This window comes from Protopterus annectens, chromosome 9.part0 (assembly GCF_019279795.1).
Source record: "Protopterus annectens isolate FY-2018-M chromosome 9.part0, PAN1.0, whole genome shotgun sequence".
In the NCBI taxonomy this organism is placed as follows: domain Eukaryota; kingdom Metazoa; phylum Chordata; order Ceratodontiformes; family Protopteridae; genus Protopterus; species Protopterus annectens.
Window position 1 is genome coordinate 626,932,427 of NC_056743.1, and position 22,265 is coordinate 626,954,691.

At 45.2% G+C, this 22,265-nt stretch overlaps 1 protein-coding gene across 2 annotated transcripts in view; it reads right to left on the reverse strand.

Annotated features, from left to right (window-relative positions):
* PBX2 (PBX homeobox 2) overlaps nt 1-22,265 on the reverse strand; it is a 1,189,058-nt gene that overhangs the window by 603,201 nt on the left and 563,592 nt on the right. For both annotated transcript variants that reach the window (XM_044083193.1, XM_044083191.1), the window contains exon 4: nt 18,191-18,381. In XM_044083193.1, the coding sequence (XP_043939128.1) occupies nt 18,191-18,381 (191 nt within the window). The remainder of the gene's footprint in view (nt 1-18,190; nt 18,382-22,265) is intronic.

Consider the following 22,265-nt stretch of genomic DNA (forward strand, 5'->3'; position numbering starts at 1 on the left):
GCTTTATCCTTAGAATTCTGTGCTCTGGAATAGCGGCTCTGCAGTTTTTTGTGTCCAAGATAACCCCTATGAATTCTGCCGACTGAGATGGGGTGAGATTGGATTTTTGCCAGTTTATGGTTAGGCCTAGCCTTTGAGCAGTGTGGAGAGAGTATAGTCAGGGCTTTCAACAGTAAATGTCTGGTGGGGGCTGAAATGAGCCAGTCGTCTAAGTATGGAAACACCTGTAATCCTTGAAGTCGCAAGTGAGCTGTGACAACTGCCATGCACTTTGTGAACACACTGGGGGCTACAGAGAGTCCGAAGGGCAGTACTCTGAACTGGTAGTAACTGGCTCCCGCACGGAAGCACAGAAATCTTCTTGATGGCCTGTCCACTTTTATGTGGTAGTATGCATCTTGAAGATCTACTGAGCACATCCAATCGTCTTTTTCCAAAAGTGGGAGGATAGACTGTATTGTGACCATCTGGAAATGTTGTACTCTCACAAACTTGTTCAATACACTGAGATCCAAAATTGGTCCCCAGTCCCCAGTTTTCTTTGGCACCAAAAGTAGTCTTGAGTAGAATCAGGATCCTATCTGGTCTGGAGGGACTATTTGGATGACTCTCTTTCTTAGCAGCTTTTCTATCTCCAGTGCTGCTTCTTCCCTTTGACTGGGTGGAACGTCTGTAAGGTTTTTTTGAAGGGGCAGGACAAAGATCGAAGGGGATATGATAACCTCTGGTTATAATCCTTTGTACCCAAGAATTGGAGGTGATGGTTAGCCAGGCAGAAGGGTACACAGAGAAACATCCCCCAACCACCTCCAGAGGAAAGGAGTTGGGCCGCTATTCAGGAGCGCCGGTAGGATTGACCAGGGAAAGTATCCCTGGAACCCTAGTTACGCAGACCCCCTCTGCCCCGAAAGGAGAGTCTTCCCTGTGAGTTTCCCCCTCTGCCTCTAGGGGAGAACTTGGTCTGTGTGTCACAGAAAGGACCCTGAGATTTCTTGAACCATATCTTCCCACTCTTTTGGTTTCGGGAGAAAGCACGTTGAGGGGAAGAATAACAGACACCTACAGCAGAAAGAGTCTTACCATCCTGCTCACATCTGGCCAGTGTGCTTTTAACTTTGGGCCCAAACAACAAGGAGGCCTCAATGGGAGCGTTAAGAAAGAAAGCCTTAAAGGGTTCCGTGAAATTGCACAGGCGCATCCAGGCGTGTCGTCTCAAGACCGCAGCTGAACCTGCTGCTCCTTCTGCTGCGTGAGATATCAGTTGCATAGAGTAGTTAGATATTGACTCAATGGTGGCCAGCTGAGAGGCCACTGTCACAGAACTCAGACACGGCACCAGCCAAGGTTTCAGAAAGCTCAGAAATCAGATCCCTTTGAAGCCTGGTAAAGTGTGCCATATAATTCAAGGACCTGATAGTAAAGGTCGCTGAAGCAAAGGTGTGCTTCCCTATCCTGTCCAGGGCCCGGGACTCTGTTAGGCGGATGGACAGTCTGGCTTTCTTCTTCTGCCAGATCCTTTTTTGTTGCAGCCGCCACCACCAAAGCATCCACAGGAAGACGTTTGGACCAACGGGGATCCGAAGCAGGAGGGGACAAAATCTCATCTGGCCTTCGGGGAATAGCTTCAACGGTATCAGGAGCCTTCCAAGCACGCTACACGATGAGCTGGACAAGTTCATTGGCAGGTGGAGAAACCCAGGAGGTAGGGGGCCGGGTGCGAAAGGCCCGCAGGAACACAGATTCCTCAGAGGTCGGATTAGAGGACTGCCAGTCACCTCTGTTTCAGGATTTCAAGGATATCACCAAAGGATACCTCAGAGGGTGACCGGGGGGGGATCCTTCCCCCTCATCGAAATCTGTCTCTTCAGTGAGGGACTCCTCTGTGGAGTCCATGTGCTTCCTCTTACACGAGCTTTTCCGGTGGACCTCCTCAGCTGGAGAAGACAGCGGAAAAGGGGATTCCTGCGGGAATATGTCCTGAGACCCTTGCACCCGGTGTCCGCTAGGTGCGACTTGTGAAACCAGTGTCCCAGAGGAGGGCGGAGGTATAGACAGTCCAGTATCGCCAGCAGCAGTGAAAGCCTTCTCCATCAGTTGGAAGGCTGGTCCACCTGAAGAGGAGTGCATGTCTAGGACCAGGGTCACCCATCCCCTAAGTGGCTCAGCCTGCCGACCCGGAGTTCCTGGCTGGCTGTGGAGCAGCAAACTATGCGTGTCACAACTGACATCCTGGGTCGTAGCAAAACTTTCCTGCCACAAAGGCAACTGCAGTTCCTTAGTTAGATCCATAAAGGGGACCGCAGAAGGGGAAGACTGTGCTATATCCATGGACTTCAAAGGAAATGAAGGAGGAGAATAAGAAGGGGTTTTGGAGACGGGTGATCACCTCCCAAGGAAGGATAGTTCCAGAGGGGTGGGATACCTCTGGCCAAGAGCACCTGATCCACAAGACGCAACACATGTTCGGAAAGGCTTCTAGTGGACCTCATGGAGACTGAGGGAGAAACAGGCCTGTCAACAGAGGAGGCAAACTTGGTGCTCATCTCACCTGTCCACACCGAGGACAACGGTGCTGAGAGAGACTGGACTATGGGTGTTGGCACCGAAGAAGTCATCGCTGCCAAGGTCATGGTCTGCATCGACAAAGGGATCGGTGCCAAAGTGGTTGTCTGTACCAAAGCTGGAACCGACAAAACTGGAGTCAACAATAAAGGCATCGGTTCCAAGGAAGATCTCGGAGCAGACGAGGTCAATGTCTGCGCCAACAGAACGGTTGGTGCCGATACAGTGGTAATCGTATGAACAGAGGAGCCCCTCTGTGCTGATATAGTGAAGGCTGCAGGAGAAGACGGAGCCGAGATCACTAATGGAGCCGAAGGCCTCGGTGCAGAAAGTCTAGGCACCAAAAGCACTGGGGCTGACTGAGTGAGCTCCGGGGCTGAAGTTTTAGCCTTTTTAGGTTTTGGTTGGCAGGAGTCCCCAGCCGGGGACGAAGGCAAAGATTTAGCCTTGGTAGGAACATCCAAGATTTTCTTATGGGCTCTAGGAGAGGTTGAGGTCTCTGACCCAGAAAGAGCCTCTGAAAAGGGAGATTTAAGAAGTCCCTTCAGTAACAGAAGTAGGAAATCTGTGTCCACAATCAGAACATTGCTTAAATCCCGGACTACCTTTCTCATCTGCCATGACAGTAAATTAATTAATAGAAAAGGTACCAGCAATGGTACAAGAGAATACCCGAAGGTATGAGAAAAAAGGAGAAAGGATTACCAAAGATGGTAAAGAGAGAGAGAATACCTTGCGGTAAAAGTGGTAAAGAAAAAGGCAGAAAAACCTGAAGAAAATATGTACGCTAGATGCAATAGGGTACGACACAATGAAATATAAACTTTTCTGACAGAAAAGTAATCTGAAAGACTATTAAACAACAAATAACTTTATTTAGCTCAAGAGAAGTAGCTTGACACGACCGAATGGCAACACGGCAAACGAAACCTGAGGTAACAAGGAGAGGGGGATTGTGGGTAAGAGTTTAGCTTGAGAGTTTGAAGCTGACGCGAGCTTGGAAAATGGCCGGCTCGGTTCCTAGGTCGGAACGGATACTCATGCGTAAGGAATGAAAGAGGATTAACAATATCAGATCCATGGTTCCATCCTGCACCAAGGCCGCCTACGAAGCAGAAGCCAGGGTCGAGCTTACATATGCCGAACCACCGAGGGGCATGGAAGGCTTCGAAAGTACTGAAGTCGAGCCCTGCCCCTCTGAACCGGCAACAAAGCCCAAACCCCAAGAGGTCGCCAGTTCCGACAAACCGGAAGAACTCAGGATAACTACTGGTACTGGAGGAGGAGCTCAGACTGGCACAGATACAGTCGAAGCTGGGAAGGTCAGTACCAGGGGCTCCGAAATCTCAGCTGGAGTCGAAGGGGGACTAGGTAGAGGTGTGGAAGAAGGCAAGGTTCCAGAGCCAACAAGGCTATGAACAGTGGAAAGAGTTAATCCCCATGTCATAAGGAGCTGGTTAAACACTCTCATATCAGATTCAAAAACACCTGGAGGACCGAACAGAGAAGGCCAATGAAGAACTTGTTGGCCATGTCTTCAAAAAAGGGACTGGGAGCACAGTTCACAAAGAATTCCACTGATGGGGAGTAAGTTGTGCAAGGTAAATTATTGTCTGAGGGTCCTTTGGTTTTAAGTGGTCGGTTTGTACAGAAGGGGGTGATGTCTGCACAGATACCAGTACTGAGGGCATTAATGCTGAAGAGGTCGGTGCTAATAGCACCAATGACTGAATATCTTGGCCCACAGGGGTAGAGGAGGCTGTCAGCACTGTGTGGGACTTGGCCATTTTAGAAGGTGGTTCCAAGGAACATGTCGAAGTACAGTTGTGTACACTTACCATAAGTGTAGATGTTCGAGTGGATTCACTGTTGCAGTCATCACACTGAGTTATCTGCCTGCAAGTAGCCCTCAGTCGGCCTGAAGACCAGAGACTTAGTATTTCAACGTCGGTTGCTGTTGCTTCAGGACTGGCGTCAGGTCGTCAGGGGTATAAAAACAGGCAGCCGACGCCATTACATCTATTTTTCTTGCCCCAAATGTCAGGAGCCCCCCAAAAGGGAGCTAAGCTATGGTGGGAAAATCACCACCAGTAAAAAGTAAATACCAACGCCAATACCCTTGTAAGGGGGAGAGTAACATACACAGAGGAGAGAGACAGAGAAGGGGGCTGGAGGGAGGGAAACCAGGACTGCAACAGGGAATACACTAACATCTACATTTATGGCAAGTGTACACAACTGTACTATGTTCTTAGTGTTTCACTGTTGTAGCCATCACAGTCGGGTTGATTCCCAAAGTTGAAAGGATGGGCAGTCAAGGAAAGTTTGGGCTGGCTAGTATGCCCTGCAGGACTGCTGTTGCAAAACCCACCCTGGATTTGGAAAATATAGGCAGGTGTTAATGCTTGGTGAATGTGTGTACTGAACTCCAGGTAGCAGCTTCCAGAATGTCCCTGGTAGGGACTCCCGAGGAATGCTGTAGAGGCAGAAGTTGCCCTAGTGGAATGTGTTCTGACCCCCTGAGGGGTAGTTTCCCATGGTGTTTGTAGCAGAAATTGATACAGTGTGCTATCCATTTGGAAATTGTCTGTTTTGAAATGGCCTTGCCCTCTGTCCCTGCTGCAAAACTGAGTAGTAACTGGTCAGATTTCCTGAAGGGCTTAGTCCTATCCAGGTAGAATCTGAACTGTCTGTGCATGTCAAAGGAGTACAGGATCCTTTCCCCTTTATTTTGAGGATTAAGAAAGAATGTTGGCAAATGAACAGACTGATTGAGAGCCACACTTGACACTACTTGAGGCATAAAGGATGGACTAGTCCTGAGGGAGACCCTGTCAGCATGAAAAATAATGAAGGGTTCCACAGCCATGAGTGCTTGCAGCTCACTCTTCTAGCAAAAGTGATGGCCAGAAGCAAGGTTGTTTTCCAATAGAGGAATTTTAACTCTGCTGACGCTGCAGGCTCAAGGGGGGGTAGCGTGAGCTTTTCCAGTACAAAGTTAAGGTCCTAAGCAGGGGTGGGTGTTCTCCTTGGTGGCCTTAAGTTGTTTGCCCCTCTCAGGAACTGTTTGATGAGAGGGTGAGAGAAAAGAGGTGGCTCAGTGTTGTGATGAGCCGAGATGGCAGAGGCATGGATTTTAATAGAGAAGGAGAGACCTCTGTGGAATAGATCTGCTAGGTAATCCAGGATTAGAGGTAGGGAGGGCAGTGTTGTGTCTTCTCCTTTAAATTGAATCCAGGAGCAATACCTTTTCCACTTACCTGCATAGGATTTCCTTATACTGGGTCTTCTGGCTTCCAGAATGACATCCAGCACCTGCTTGCTTAGGCTGGTCACAGGGGGAGAATTCAAGGCATAAGCCAGGCTACAAGATTCAGGGTTTGCAGTTGCGGATGCAAGATCTGTCCCCCCATTGAGTGAGGAGGGTCGGGCTCTGGGGTATGTGCCAGGATGGCACCAGTGACAGGCTGTGCAGTAATGGGTACCAGTGCTGGCGTGGTCGGTCTGGGGCAATCAGGATTGATTGATTGTTCTTGGTCTGTCCTGTCTTAACTTGAGCAATATTCTTGAGAGAAGGGGCAGAGGGGGAAATGCATAGATCGAGAGGTTTACCTACTGGAAGGATAAAGCATCCACTTTCCAGTCCTTGCTGTGAGGTGTACTGGTGCAGAATTTGCTGAGCTGATGATTGCAGGGGGAGGCAAAGAGGTCCACCTCTGGGGTCCCCCATTTCTGAGTCAGAAGGTGCTGAGCCCTAAATGCCACTCGTGCGGGTCTAGGAGATTTCTGCTCAAGTCGTCTGCTAGTGAGTTTTGCTTGCCTGGCAGGAATTGAGCTTGCAGATGGACCTGCATCTCCAGGGCCATGTTCCACAGGCCATGGCTAGCCGGCAGAGTGGGTAAGAGTGGGCCCCCCCCTGCTTGATGATGTATCACACAACTGTGGCGTCTGTTTTTATTAGCAGGGGTCCTGCTGAGAGTAGGGATCTGAAAGCTTCTAGAGTGTGCTGGACAGCTAGCATCTCTTTTTGGCTGATGTGCAGAAGAATGTGACTTGGGCTCCAGTGGCACTGAATGCACTTGTCGTCCAGGTGTGGCCACTAGGCATAGTCTGATGAGTCTGTGGTTAGGGTCTGGGCGGTGTGGGGTTGAGTAAAGGGAAGTCCTTTGTTGTGGTTGCATGCTGCTGCCCACCAAAGAAACTCTGTCCTTAGACAAGGTATGATAGGAATGAATGGTGCCAACATTCTCAGGACCTAGAAACTAAGTACCACTGAAGTTTCCTCATATGCAGTCTGGCATATGGAATTAGAATGCAAGAGTCCATGAACCCCAGAGCCTGCAGGATTTTCCTTGTGGATAGCTGGAAACTGTGGCCATTTGAGTGAAGTAGCCTGTTAGATAGGCTTGTTTTTCTGGAGTAAGGAATGCCATCTGGGATGCTGTGTCTAAGCTTGTTTGCAGGAATACAATCATTTGACTGGGGACTAGTTTTGATTTCTTTTCGTTGATAGTGTAACCCAAGGGAGGTTAGAAGGTTCTTTACAAATGTCAGGTGCTGCAACAGCATTTCCTGACTGTCTGCCTGAAACAGGCAGTCATCCAAGTACAGGTAAATTTAAATTTTTCTCTGTCTGCAGTAGGCAATGGCTGGAGCCAGGCACTCTGTGAATACTCTGGGAGCAGTGGATAAGCCAAAGAGAAGTGCAGAGAACTGATAATGCATAGATCCTGCCCTGAAGCGTACGTATTTCCTGCATGAGTCCCTGATAGGGATGTGCAGATAGGCTTCTTTTAGGTCTAGGGTGGCTAACCAGGCATCTTTGGCCAGCACAGGAAGCAGCTGCTGAAGGGCGAGCATTTTGAACTTTAGTACCACCAGGAATTTGTTTAGAATGGAGAGATCTAGGATTGGGCACCAAGTGCCCTCTTTTCTGGGTACCAGGAAAACTCTGGAATAGAACCCTTGACCTATCTGTTCTGCAGGAACAGGGTGAATTGTCCTTATGGAGAGCAGGGATTGGACTTGGTTTTGTGCCTCTGCCCTCTAGTTTGAAGGTAGATCTTGGAACCCTTTTGGTGTTGGCAGGGAGTGAAAGTAAAATTTGTACCCCTGGGATACAATGTTGAGGGCCCATCGGTCTTTGGTGATGGAAGTCCAGTTTTCTGCATGGTAGGCAAGTTTGCCCAACTGCTCGTGCCCCTAGGAGGAAGAGGTGAGGGGAGGAGTTAAGAAGTCATTGTGAATTCTTTCTGTAAGGGGGTGGCTTAGCACTCCCTGTTTTTGAAGTGGAGGCACTCCATTGCTTATATCTCTGCATACCCTGAGATTGGAGTGTGTGTGTGGGGGTCTGTTTACCCTGTGTCTAGTTGAAGATGGCCTAGAGAGGGCTGGAAAGGATCAATGTTTCGAGGGGCAATGCCTACTCCATCTAGGAGGCTGTACTTGACAAGAATTCTTTGACTGTCTGCATAGATTTAGCTTTTTCTTCCATCTTTTTAACAATCTCTTCTGCTTTGGTGCCAAACAGATTATCCTTGTTCAAAGGAGTGTCTAGTAATTTTGATTTGACATGGTCTGGCAAGGTCTTCTCCTTAAGCCAAGCATGCCTTCTCAGTACAGAACCAGTGACTGCTGCCCTGCAAGATGCTTCTAGGGCGTCAAAGCCACACTGCAAAGTATGCTTGCTGACTTGGCTTGCAGAATGCATAAGCTCTTGTAATTCTTTATTTTCTGCACAGTCTGTAAAGGTAGCTAATTTTTGCTCAAGTTCCATAATATGTTGCTGGTACTTCAGCATGTGAAACTGGCAATTCAATGACCTAATGGCAAGAGTAGCGGAGGTGTATACTTTTTTACCTCATCTGTCTAAAGCTCTGCAATCCCTGTCCGAAGGGGTGGGATATACCTTTAGGCCCCTAGGAGATCATCTCTGGGTCTGCAAAAGGAATTTTGAAAAGGAATTTGAGAGAGTCAGGTAGTACCTGTCTGGTTTCCTAGGAGCAGGGGGTAAAGTATCAGGAGTTAGACTGGATTCCATAAAGACATCATCCACAACATCTAGAACTGGAACTGGGGGTATTGCTAAAGCTCTATGTTGTGGCAAATCTAAAAATTCTCAGAGTCACTTTTTGGACTGAGGATAGTCTTGGCATTCCCAGTGGAAATGCTCTCTTAAAGTATGTAAGGTTTCACCAATAGAAAAATCCTCTATAGGAGAAACAGAGGGTATGGATTCCTTTGCATCTGAATCCTCATAAGCAGATAAAGGCATGTCTTCATAATCAGATACCTCAGAGTCGTCGGACTCTTGGTCTGTTACAGCTGCTGGGGACAGGTCTCTCTCTCTTAGCAGAGGAAGGCTGGCTTCCCCTAATCAGCATAATCAGGTCTTCTGACATTTTAAGCATTTGGTGCTGTGGCAAGGAAGCAGGTGCTTGAGTTTGGGTCCTCTGTTTTTTAGGCGTAGCTCGTACTCTTGGCCTTAGAAACTTGAGAGGACTGAAGAAGCGAAAGTCATCAGTTTGTGTCGAATATCAGTAATGTGAAGAACTTCTTCATAAGCTGGTGCATGCTCAGCGGCTCCAGAGCCATGCAAGGTAGAGACATATACAGGTTCTGTAGTCAAAGAAGAGTCTTGTGGCATACCGTACTCCGAACGGGTCTTGGTAGTGGCCTGCAAATTCATTGAAGCGGGCATCAGGGGTTGCAAAAGCACCTCACTGAGTACTGGTGACTAGCTTAAGGGAAGCGTCATTGGCAGTTTTGGACCTGTGTGGTCTGTCTCTATCTTTATCCTTACCTTTTTCAGAAGATCGGTAATCGGATGGCTTACTGAAGCCATTTCTGAATACAGAGAAAGAGTGAAAGTATTTAGCAACAATAAGGGCCCAGCAACGAATAGTTCTGGCGTTGAACAAGGCACAAAATTAGAAGTTATGTTCTTACCATAACGTTCCATGTTAGTTGTCTTCTTCTCGCCTTCTTTCTTGCTGGATGGGTTCGGAGCCGACCTCGGCTCCGACTCGGCCACTCTAAAAGCTCGAGAGTTGGTTCCACCGGCTCGAGGCTCCCCTTATATCCCACAATGCTAGGCGTGAATTACCTTAGATCTCGTTTGTGAGCTAGGCCCAGCTAATAATACAACCAGAAAAAAACTGGGAAAAGATAGACCACCTCTATAAACAAAGGGGAAGAGGAAAGGTGACCTAAAGCCTGATCTAGGAAATATGCACAGCAGAGCATATACCTATAGCAAGAGGTGGTAGAAAGAGAGGTCACAATCAAACTCCTCTAGGTCTGTCCAGGCCAGGGGGAAGGAGGGTGGGACGCAAGAAAGAAGGCGAGAAGAAGACAACTAACATGGAACGTTATGGTAAGAACATAACTTCTAAATGTTAAGTTGTCTATCTCGCCTTCATTCTTGCTGGATGGGACCGCGTCCCTAGCACCTTGTCCCGGGTGGCCTAACGGAACAGACTCTTGAGAACAGTGGAACCAAAGTTAGCTCTATGCCTAGAAGCTAAATCCAACTTATAATATGAAATGAAAGTGTGAGGAGTAGCCCAAGTAGCCGCTGCACAAATGGTGTCAATAGGCAGTCTGTCTTGGAAGGCTATAGAAGTAGCCAAAGCTCTGGTGGAATGGGCTTTAGGTTTGTTAAGCAGCTTTTGGTGTCTAATTTCATAAACAATGGAAATTAGAGATGTTAGCCATCTAGATAGTGATACCTTGGAAACAGAAAGTCCCTTTCTGCCTTCTGCATAAGAGACAAACAGCTGGTCAGATTTTCTGAATTGTTTGGTTCTATCCAAATAGTACCTTAACTGACGATGAACATCTAGCCAATGCAATTTTTGTTCAGACCTATTAGAATATTCTGGAAAAAACACAGGGAGGTCAATGCTTTGATTTAGGTTAGACGCAGAGGCTATTTTAGGTAAAAAGGACGGGTTGGTTCGTAAGGATACCCTGTCTTTATGGAACAACAGATAAGGTCGACAGCTGAGTGCATGAAGTTCTGAAACTCTTCTAGCTGAAGTAATAGCTACCAGAAAGAGAGTCTTCCATGATAGCAATTTTAATGAACAGGAAAGCTGCAGGTTCAAAAGGGGGAAGAATCAAAGAACTGAGCACTAAATTAAGGTCCCAAGGAGGAGGAGGATTTCTTATAGGAGGCCTGAGAAGAAAAACTCCTTTCAAAAAGGCTTTGCAAAGCTTGTGGGACATGATGGCAGACTCTGAAATGCCTACATGAAAGTTAGATATAGCTGCCAATTGAACTTTGAGAGTAGAAGGAGATGAACCTGCATGAAAGAGTTCAGCTAGAAAATCAAGAACCATATGGATGGGAGCAGTGAAAGGATCTAAATCCTTTCCTTGAGCCCAATAGGCAAAACGTTTCCACTTACTAAGATAAATTTTCCGAGTGGAAGATTTATGTGAAGCTATTAAAATATCTCGAACAGTGTGAGATATTTGAGGAAGCCTGGCTAGGGTAGGAACTGGAGGAACCAAGCAGTGAGGTTCAGAGAGGGGGAGGGAGCGATGTAACTGACCCGACTGATGGATCAAAAGATCTGGAACTAGGTCCAGATGCCAAGGTTGCTCCAACAGAAATTGATGTAGAAAGGGGAACCAAACCTGTCGAGGCCAGTAAGGAGCAATGAGGATCAATGAGGCCTTCTGAGCGATAGCTTTCTGTATCACTTGAGAGATTAGTGGGAAGGGAGGAAATTCATTCAGAAGTCCCCGGGGCCAAACTTGGACTAGAGCGTCTCTGCTGGGCTGGCCTGGTAACGGGAATAGGGTGAAATAATCTCTGCACTTGCTGTTTTGGGGAGTAGCAAAAAGGTCGCAGCAAGGCTGACCCCACTTTAGAAAAATTTTTCTCGCAATAGAATCTTTCAGAGACCACTCGTGAGGCATGAGGATAGCCCTGCTCAACTTGTCCGCGATTTGATTGGACTTCCCGGGGATGTGCGTTGCTATCAGAAAACGCTGAGAAGAAATCGCCCATTGCCACAGTCTGAGTGCTTCTCGACATAGGGGATAGGACCTGGTTCCGCCTTGTTTGTTAATATACCACACTACAGACATATTGTCCGTCTGGATTGCTATCGTTCCCAGGGGAAGAGAGTCTTGAAGGGCTTGCAACGCTAAAAGCACTGCTCTCATCTCTAGAACATTTATATGCAAGTGGCATTCGTCTGGTCGCCATATGCCCTGGACAGTTCTGCCCTGATAATGCCCCCCCCACCCGATCAAGGAGGCGTCCGTTGTCAGAGTAGCAACCGGAGGGGAAGGAACAAAGGGTCTTCCCAAGAAGAGCTGAGGGGAAGACATCCACCACAGAAGACGATTCTTGCATGTTTGCGTAATCATAATGGTGTGGGACATCGGAAGTTGCTGGTATGACCATTGTGTGAAGAGCATCCATTGAAGGATTCTCATGTGGAATCTGGCTAATGGAAGCAGAGGTATGGCAGCCGCCATAATCCCCAATACTTTCAGAACTAACCTGGCTTTGACTCTGTTGCTGCTAAAGAGAAGCGAGACTAGTTTGCGTATGTCTGTTATTCTTTGATCTGTTAGTGTCGCTGACATGTTGACTATGTCTAGATTTGCGCCTATGAAGGTAATAGCACGACAAGGCGACTAAACAGACTTTTCGCAATTTATTGAGATGCCTAACTTTTGACAAATGCGAAAGGTGTAGTCTCTGGCCATTAGAAGAAGATGCTTGGTGGGAGCTGTGAGGAGCCAGTCGTCCAAATATGGAAACACCTGGAATCCTTGATGTCTCAGGTGAGAAGCTACCACTGCCATGCATTTGGTAAACACCCGGGGGGCAGTGGTGAGTCCAAAGGGCAGGGCTCTGAATTGAAATGGACTGGTTCCCAGCCTGAAGCGGAGAAATCTTCTGGAGCGTCTGTTCATTTTTATATGATAGTACGCATCCTGAAGGTCTATAGAGCACATCCAGTTTTCCTTTCCCAATAGGGGAAGGATGGACTGTAGCGTGACCATCCGAAATCTTGTTTTCTTGACAGACTTGTTCAAGATACTGAGATCCAAAATTGGTCTCCAGTCCCCTGTTTTCTTTGGAACTAAAAAGAACCTGGAGTAGACTCCGGATCCTTGCTGGTCTGCTGGAACTGGCTGAATTGCTCTTTTTGCAAGCAGCTTTGAAATTTCCAAAGCTGCAAGATCCCTTTGAGCGGTGGAACATCTGGAAGGGATTTCTTGATTGGTTTGATGCGAATCTAAGGGAATGGAATAGCCTTCGAAATGATGGACTGTACCCACTTGTCTTGAGTTAGGGATAGCCAGGCTTCTGGGTACAGTGACAATCTTCCCCGACTGCCTCCGAAGGTGGACAGTCGGGCAACACCTCAGGGATGCTGAAAGGGCTTATCGGAAAAGGTTTCTCGATTGCCCTGGTTCTGCGGACCCCCCTCTGCCTCTGGGGCGACGTCTACCATTATTGTTCCCTCCTCTGCCTCTGGAGGGCAACAGACTCGCAAGGCCAGGCAAATTCCCTTGAGATTGTTTGCGGAACCACATTTTCCCACTTTTCTGGCCTTTGGGGTAAGGTCTAGAAGGAGTAGAAAAACGGACTCCGACGGCAGACAAAGTCTTGCCATCTGTCTCGCACCTAGTCAAGGTTTCTTTCACCTGAGGACCAAAGAGAGATGATCCATCAAACGGGGAATTAGTGAAAGACGTTTTAAAGGGGTCCGCAAAATTGCATAGTCGCATCCAGGCATGCCGGCGTAAGGCGACACCTGCCCCTGCGGCCCTACTCGCTCCGTCAGCCGCATATGAAAGGAGGCGCATGGAGGAGTTAGCTATAGAATTCAGGGTAGTCAGCTGGGCGTTCATCTTGTCCTGAAAACCTGCAGCTGTAGGATCCTTCATCATGTCACTCGCTTCCTTGATCAAGTCTCTCTGGAGACGAGTGAAATGGCATAGGTAGTTCAGCTTAACGATAGCAAAGGTCGCTGATGAAAACATTCGCCTGCATCTGTCCATAGACCTAGATTCCTTGTTAGGGGGATGGACAGGCACTGAAGGATCAGCTAGTTCCTTCTTGGTGGCAGCAGCTACCACCATAGCATCCACCGTAACTCCTTTGGTCAGAAATTGTTTATCAGTTGGTGCTGTTATAAACTTAGAAGGTCTCCTGGGGGTAGGGTCCACAGAGTCAGGAGCCGTCCAAGCTTTCTTTGCTACCACCTGCATGAGGGGGTCAAAGGGGGGAGACACCCAGGAGGTGGAAGGGCGAGAGCCAAATGCCTCAAGATACACAGATTCATCCTCCGAAGGGTTAAGGGCTGGCCAATTTCCCCTCTGCTTGAGGATCTCTAGAATGTCTGCAAAGGAGACATCTTCAGAAGGGGAACGGGGGGAACCCTCAGAATCCTCTAAATCTGTGTCAGAGGTGACAGACTCAGGTGAGTCTATGTGTTTCTTCTTACACTTTCTCTTCCTAGGGGGCTCCCCTGCCAAATCAGGAGAGGCCTCGGAAGAGGATGAAATCCCCACAGGGGATTCTTGAAGAGTTGGCTCTCTGCAGTCAGGGATGAGGGAGAGAGTAGACTTAACCTGAGGCACCGAGGAGGGAGGGGCGGACGGAGCCGACTGTGGAGTTGAACCAGGTTCCAACACACTCCGCATGACCTCGAATGCACCCCTGTCAGGTAGAGCCAAAGGTCCCCGCTCCGAGAAGCTGAGAACCCCCCTCGGTACCGACAGAGATGGCTCCGAGGCCGATTTCGGAGCCGAACTCACCAGCGCCGAAGCACCGAGAGGGAGAGCGGGGTCGGACAAGGGTCTGATGCCACTCACCCCCTCGGAGTCGACGAGGGAAGTCCGGCGCCGAGATTCTTCAAAGGAAGAAATCGGAGCCGACGACGGAACCGAAGACAAATGTATCGGCTCTGATGCTACCACAGTCTCGGTTCCGAGACGCCCCGGCTCCGAGCTCAAAGGAGTCAGAGGAGGAATATTTAGAGGGACAGATTGAAGCATCGACTGATGAGTCGGGCTCTGAAGCATTTGGGCCAGTGCCTCGGACTTTAGAAGTCGACTCACTACCCTCTGAAGGTCATGATCCGAAAGCCTCGATGACCTAGAGGAGTGAGACCTATGGCTCCGTTCAGACAGCAAGGGAGACGCTGGAGCCGAATGAACGGAGCCAAGGGATGGTGACCTAGACCTCTTTCTCGATGTCGGCTACGATGGTCTGATCGGAGCGGACCCAGGAATTTCCAATACCTCGGCTCCAGCCGGAGCCGAGGGAACCACAGAAGCTGTAGTCAAAGACTCATCGGCTCCAGCCGGAGCCGATGTAGCAGTAGGTTTCGAAGCCTTAGGCCTCGACTCTAAAGCTGGAGTCGAGGTCTTAGAAGCCTTGGAAGGTTTCCCAGAGGTAGCAGTTAGGGAACCTTCAGGCTTAAGCAAACCCCTTAGAATGAGTTTGTTTTTTCTTTCCTGCAGGACTCTAGGGCTCAAGCCATGGCATACAGCACAAGAGTCCTGCAGGTGTAAAGGTCCCAGGCAGTACACACAAGAAGTGTGACCGTCTGTCAGAGACATTTTCTGACAGCACGAGTCACACTTCTTGAAGCCTGAGACCTTTGAATCCTTGGACATTTTCAAGGAACCGAAAGTGTAACCACCACACAAAAAACACACACACACTGATTACACTATGAAAATATAAAGTTTAAACTAAATTTAAACTAATAAATCTAGTTAGCTTGTAATACAATATAAATCCCTACAAAAACACAAGCACACCACTATTAGGGATGGAAGGGCCCGAAGGCCTAAGGAAAGAACTTATCAGTTCTTGTGGGAAAGGGGCTGGATAAGGGTAGAAAGGATAAAAATCCACTACACTAAGGGTAAACAGAGAAATAAACTAAGCTAAAAGGGGTTTTAAAAGTTATTAGACTGATCTAATACCACTGACCTGAAGCCGGTAGAAAAACAACACCTCGATCACTGTAGCGGCAAACGAGATCTGAGGTAATTCACGCCTAGCATTGTGGGATATAAGGGGAGCCTCGAGCCGGTGGAACCAACTCTCGAGCTTTTAGAGTGGCCGAGTCGGAGCCAAGGTCGGCTCCGAACCCATCCAGCAAGAATGAAGGCGAGATAGACAACTTAACATCAAACAGCGAGGTACGTTGTGGTCTGGGCCTAAACAGGTGATGCAGTAAGAATGGAAATCTCGGTGTGGTATTTGCTTTCCACAGGCAAGGCAATTGTTAACTTTTTCTGACATCGGTTAGAGCAAGAAAAAAGGATCCCCAACGGGGTACTTGGCTTTAGAAGACATCAGGATGATTCAATTCGGAAATGAAAATTCAGGTAGCGGCCGACTGGCACTCGTACGAACTGCTTCTGCTTCGGTCTCCTCCGCAAGAAAGACTGATGTAATGGCGTCGGCTGCCTGTTTTTATACCCCTGACGTCAATCCTGGAGCGACAGCAAATAAAGCAGAAATACTAAGTCTCTGGTACACGGGCCGACTGAGGGGTACCTGCAGGCAGATAACCCAAATGTGATGGCTGCAACAGTGAAACACGAAGAACATAAAATCTGACTTTGCTTTTTCGGTTTAGAAGAGGAGGAAGAGGACGAACTGACTTCTGTTTTCGGACCAGATAGGGCCTCTGAAATCAGACTTAAGAAAATCTTTTAAGACAAGTTTGTTTTTGCGATCTATCAGGGTTCTGGAACTAAACCCATGACAGATCACAGTCTTCTTGTAGATGGACCACAAAGACAATACACACACACACACACACACACACACACACACACACACACACACACACACAGTCCATCTGAGTTAGGCATTTTCCTTTCACATTTTTGGTGCCTTTAGAGGGTTTATCGGCCATAACGAGAAAAAAAAGGCCACCATACACACGCACTGTTGTACTAGAAAGAAAGTGAATACAGCTTTTTTTTTTTTTTTTTTTAAAGGTAAATAAAGAAGAAAGGGAAGGGGAATACCAGCAATGGTATGTAGAGATACCCACATGTAAAGGGGAGAAATTACCAATGCAGTTGAGACTACTGAACAGTAAATAGGAGAGAAAAACTCACTCACACACTAAAGACTATTTAAAAGAGGGGCGGGGTAGTATAGATAGGAATTAAAGACAGAACATAAAAAAAAACTGACTTACAGTTTGAAGAATAAGAATTCTTTTAAAACTGACAGAAGTCAAAACATTTCCAATACATAAAATCTAAATGCCAAAGCAGCCAATGTGCCAAACCAATGTTAAAAATAAAGAGCTGACAAATTATTATTTAATAGCTGTTGAAACTATATGTTTGTTACTGTAAAATCTCCACTGTATATTCAAATAAATTAATTTGTGGAAAATCGTGACCCAATGTTAACAGCAGAGTCATACATACAGCAAATATACAATGCAAAAAAAAATCCAAGTTTTGCAATATTTTCCTGTCAAAAGATGGAAATAAAGGAGCGTAGCAACGACAAAGACAGGTACAATTAATTTCTGGTTCTGACTGCATGACACAGCCCTTAGTGTCTGACAGTATAGATAATCATTTGTCAAAAACAGAGGCCAAAAAACACTATCACAAGCAGAAATTCCCAAAGGAATTACTGTAAACAATAATTAAATAATAAAATAAATTTAAAAAATAGAAAGAGAAGAATAAATCTAAAAATGAGAGGAAGGGGTTCTCCCCAAATGGGGCTTATCTGAGCACTAAGCCTGAAAAATCAGCTGTGGATCCTGTGAAGAGTCAGGGGACTTTCTTCTTTGGATGGCAGAAAAAGACTGAACGCTCCCTTCCTGTAACAGTTGAAGGCTTCCCTTTTATGACATGCTCAGCTAATCAGCTGTCTTGGGGGACTGAGCTTTTGAAAGCTGGCCAGTATTGGGTTCCCTTGGCAGATAACCCCAAAATGCCAATGAAACACTGGAAAGGAACAACATACAGTGATAATACATTAACAGAATCGGGGGGGGGGGGGGGGTGAAGTACAGAAAGTGCACTATTCACCCTGGTCATCACACCTAGTTAGGCTGCTCTGTAAAACCTAATCTCAGAACATTTAAAGCAGAAAGCAATGTCATTACTGGAAGTTTTGTAGACCTTGTTAACTCTACAGCAATGCTGCTGTGACCAGACTCCTATTTGATAATTTCCTCCATGATAACATCCAAACTGTCACAAATACAGACCTGTTTGGAGGAAATGTGTGAAAAATGTCACAGCATACAGTTTGCTTCTGTAATCTGACAATGTGTGAGTATATGAAATGCTACACTGTTCATACTGGCCAGCATAAACACGTTCTCACTGTGTTTATCTGTAAACAATTAAGACTATTGGACTGTCGCTTTGGGGGGCTACATGGGATCACCGTCTGGTTATGTGACTTGCTCAGAATGAAAGAAACGAACAGAGGCTGCGAAACACAACTCTGGATTACAGAAGCAGCTCATTAGCAGCTCATACCCTGAAGTTCCTGTGCTGCCTACCAGCCACTTTCAATGTGCTAACTGGAAAAGAGGTTACGGATTGGACAGGAACAAACCATGAACATTTTCAAAATGTTTCCTACCTGGCATCAAGAAATCTGGAACGCAAAATCATAACTGCTTCACATGTGCTCTGTTTGAGTTGCATCTGTATGGAGCTGAACTTCCTGTGAATGATGCTCACCATCCGTTCAATCTCTTTCGGGGAGATGGGGCGTGTTCGACTCTGCTCTCGAAGCAAGTTCATGACATGAGTTGTGAATTCATTACATGCCTATGTGGAAAATGAAATAAATATGCTAGTTTCTAATATGCAGAGCCCACACCAGGAAAAGCACAAAAAAGCACAGCCTGGCTTAAACACAAGCATTAAACAAAAAGCTGGAACAACATTAATAAGAGAAGCTAAATTATAGCACTATGTCACCAACCATAAACACACATGTGTACATACGTGCACACAACACACATACACAAAAAAAACACGAAGAATGTAGCATTTCTTGTATGCCACATTAGCAATCACCCAATACTCACTACAACATGAACGTTCAAAGACGCTCGCTTGACAAGAGTTGTGAATCTGTGCTTCTAAGATAGATATCCTCACAAATGAAAAATGAAGTAAATGCAGTCCAAGACTGTACATAGTGCACACTCATGTGTGTGAGTGTGCAAGCATGGGTTTTTAAGTTGTTGCTTATAACACAAGTGCTGTTTCAAATTCAAACTTTTTATAACTAAATAACTAAATATGGGTTTATCTGTTAAACAGTTTATATATATATATATATATATATATATATATATATATATATATATATATATATATATATATATATATATATATATGATAACACCATCCACATATCACTGAATGTCTTAACACTTTCTACTTTCATTTTACTTATATTTTTGTTTCTAACATCTACTCTATGCACATTAATGGAGTGCCTGGTCTTGAACTGATGAAGTATTTTTATGTTCCTCATCTAGTAATACCCATTTATTATGTTCTATGCAAAATATGTAAAAATCGTAACACAGCTATGAGACCAATAGTTTTTGCAGGGGATGGCTCAGTGAGCCCATTTCAATTTATCTAGAGAAAGAACTGAAAGGCACATTTAACATTTTCACAAAGCTTTATTTTTGATGCAAATGATTTTTTACATCAGTTATGGCTGGTCTTGCCAAATTAGATTGGATCAGGACGTCTTAGTTAATATTGATGTAGACCCCTATTTACTGTAATCCAAATGACAATGGTATTCAAATGACCAAAGAACATCTTGCTATTAACACAAAACTCTCCAATAAAGATAAACATTTGTGAACATCCCTCCATTGTTTTGGAGAATTATGACTTCACCTTTCAGAACAAAAACTATTTACAGATAAAAGGTGTAGAGACGGGCACTCATGCTGCAAATATTTTTGCCAATATTGTCCCTGTATGATGGGAAAAAATTAAGTTAACAGTGCAGTTTTGTAAATGTTTTATAAAAGATTTGTAGATGATGTCCTTTTGCTATGAAAAGGTACTGAATCATCACTGAAAGAATGTACTAATTATTTAATGAAAACCGTGAATTATTTAAAATTTAAGTATGAAACAGCCAGAGATTTTGTACATTTCTTGGATATTACAGTGTACATAACTGTAGACAAAAAACTAATGGCAAAAATATACAAGGATGATAACTTGGCTAGATCTAGTATGCATCCTACTTTTCTTTTCAACAATACACCAAAAGGGCAGAGGACAAAAATGCAGACCAAGTGATTTTGGATGAACAACTTAATGAGATAGGCCACAATTTTTAAAAGTAGGATAAGCCTTTGGAGAATGTGCAAATACATAGGATAGATCTGATTAAAAAAATACAAGTAAAAATGAAAACAAATAGAGCCAAGACATCCAATGCTATGCGGATATCATATAATAAACATACAAAGGCAGTAGAGTATCTATCAAGGCATTGGCATATTCTAGCACATATGGACAAATTAAAACTGTTGAACAGAAAAACTCATATTTGGTTATTAGAACAGTTTGAAACAGTGTTTGTGTTATAAGGAACTTTATGTTAAAAAAAGTTGCGAGATATAGAAAAGTTGGTAACCACCCAAGTAGATCGTCCATCTATTTTAAATATACAGGCAGTAATACATCCTTTATTCATCCAACAATGGAAAAAATAGGAGATCAGGCGCTTTGCAACCCATGATACAACTGATCTAGTGTACCTGGCCACATGTACAAAATGTCAAATGTTTTAGACTAACTGCAAAGTTGTTGTGTCGTTCGGCTTTTCCCGGTTACGGGTCACCACAGCGGGACTAACTGCAAAGTAAAAAAAAAAATAAAAAATCTGCTCACATTTGTCTGATATTAGGCGTAATAATGAGCAAAATGCTTTATGCAAACACATCATGGACGGAGGTTGAGAGCATGGTTTTAAGCTTGTGGTTTTGGAAAATGTTTCTTTGAATGTGTACAGGGGTGGGGACATTCAAAACAGAACAGAAAGAATGGAATATAAATGGATAAATACTTTTGAGTGCAGACCATAGTCAGGATCTTAACACCCTAAGGCGCCTTGCATCTATGATTTTAAACAAGTTACACACACTTTACATTTTCGTAAGTATTCACTAGCATGAACTGTTTTAGTATAAGTTTGTATTAGATTATGTCACACATTTTGCATGCATTAAGTTTTGAATATTAGAAAAACAGGTATTTGTGCAATGTTATAACAGTTTGTTGCGATCTTGGAAAGGATTCACATGCTATATTTTTATACTCAAGTTTTTAATGCATTTGTGTTTGATTAAGTCATGCTCTATTTACACATTTGCATATGTTAAATGGGATTTGAATGTTTAGTGATAGATCCTCTTCAGAGAGCTTTTGTACATTGTGATAGCTTGTGCTTATTAAATTCATCTGTAGTGTCCTGAACGGCCTTTTGGTTTTATTCCTTGTTTGGTTTTGCCCTTTCAGGACTTATTTGCAGAGCTTTCTTATGTTTTGTCTTTTGTGTTCATGTGGCGATGTAAGAGATCAAGACAGAACTGTACTGTACTATACTAATGTTTCACTGTTGCAATAAGAACTCACTGGGAGGATTCCCAAAGCTATAGGATGGGTGGTTGAAGAGATGAAGTCAAGAGGATCACAGCTCTTTCAGAACTGCAGAGGCAAACCTAGCAGTGACAAAAGTGGAGGAGGACAAGTTGCAGTGCTTGCTAAAGGTGTAAAGTGAAGACCAGGTGGCTGCCTCTCGGATTTCCTTAATGGGTATTCCCCCGAGAAAAGCAGCTGTACTGGGTATGACTTTAGTATGTGTTCTAATTTGGTCTGGCACCTTTTTGCCATGGTATTTGCAGTAAAAGCTAATGCCGTTAAAGATCCACTTAGAGACTGGTTTGTCAAATTCAGTAGTAGCAAAGGTCCCAAAACGTTGGGCCGACTTCCTGAAATTTTTGTCGTGTCCAAGTAAAACCTGAGCTACCTGCATACATCCAAAAAAATGCAAGGTTCTCTTCCCTCTGTTTTGTGGATCTGGGAAAAAGGCAAAAGCGATCTAGAGTTTAATTTTAGGGAGAGTTCAGCAACAACTGTGGACATAAAAGTGGAGTTAGTCCTCAGAGTAACTGTCTGGGGAAATATGATGAAAGACCCCTTATACATTAGTGCCAGTAACATTCTCATAGCCGAGGTGATTGCTACCAGAAGTGCAGTTTTCCATGCTAAAGGCTTGATCTTTGCAGAGGCAGCAGGTTTAAAAGGAGGCAGAGTGAGCTTTTCCAACATAAAATTGATGTCCCGGCAGTGGGAGCTCTCCAGGGAGCCTTAGGGTAGATGACACCCTTGAGGAAATGTTTAATCATAGGTTTTGAAAACAGAAGAGTTGATGGGCAAGCAGGCTGAGACAGGAGTTTTGATGGAGTAGCAACAGTCAGCATCAAGAGGAGATGAGCTAGTACTGGTTGCTGATCTTTAGTTTGGCACTAAACAGTAAATATTTTCCACTCTGATATGTACACATTCCTAGTAAAGGGTCTTTTGGTCTCTTTTAGAACAGCTAAGATATAGTCTAAGAGCTGTTCCTGGGGAAAAGTATTATATCCTCCTCCAGGTTGCCAGCT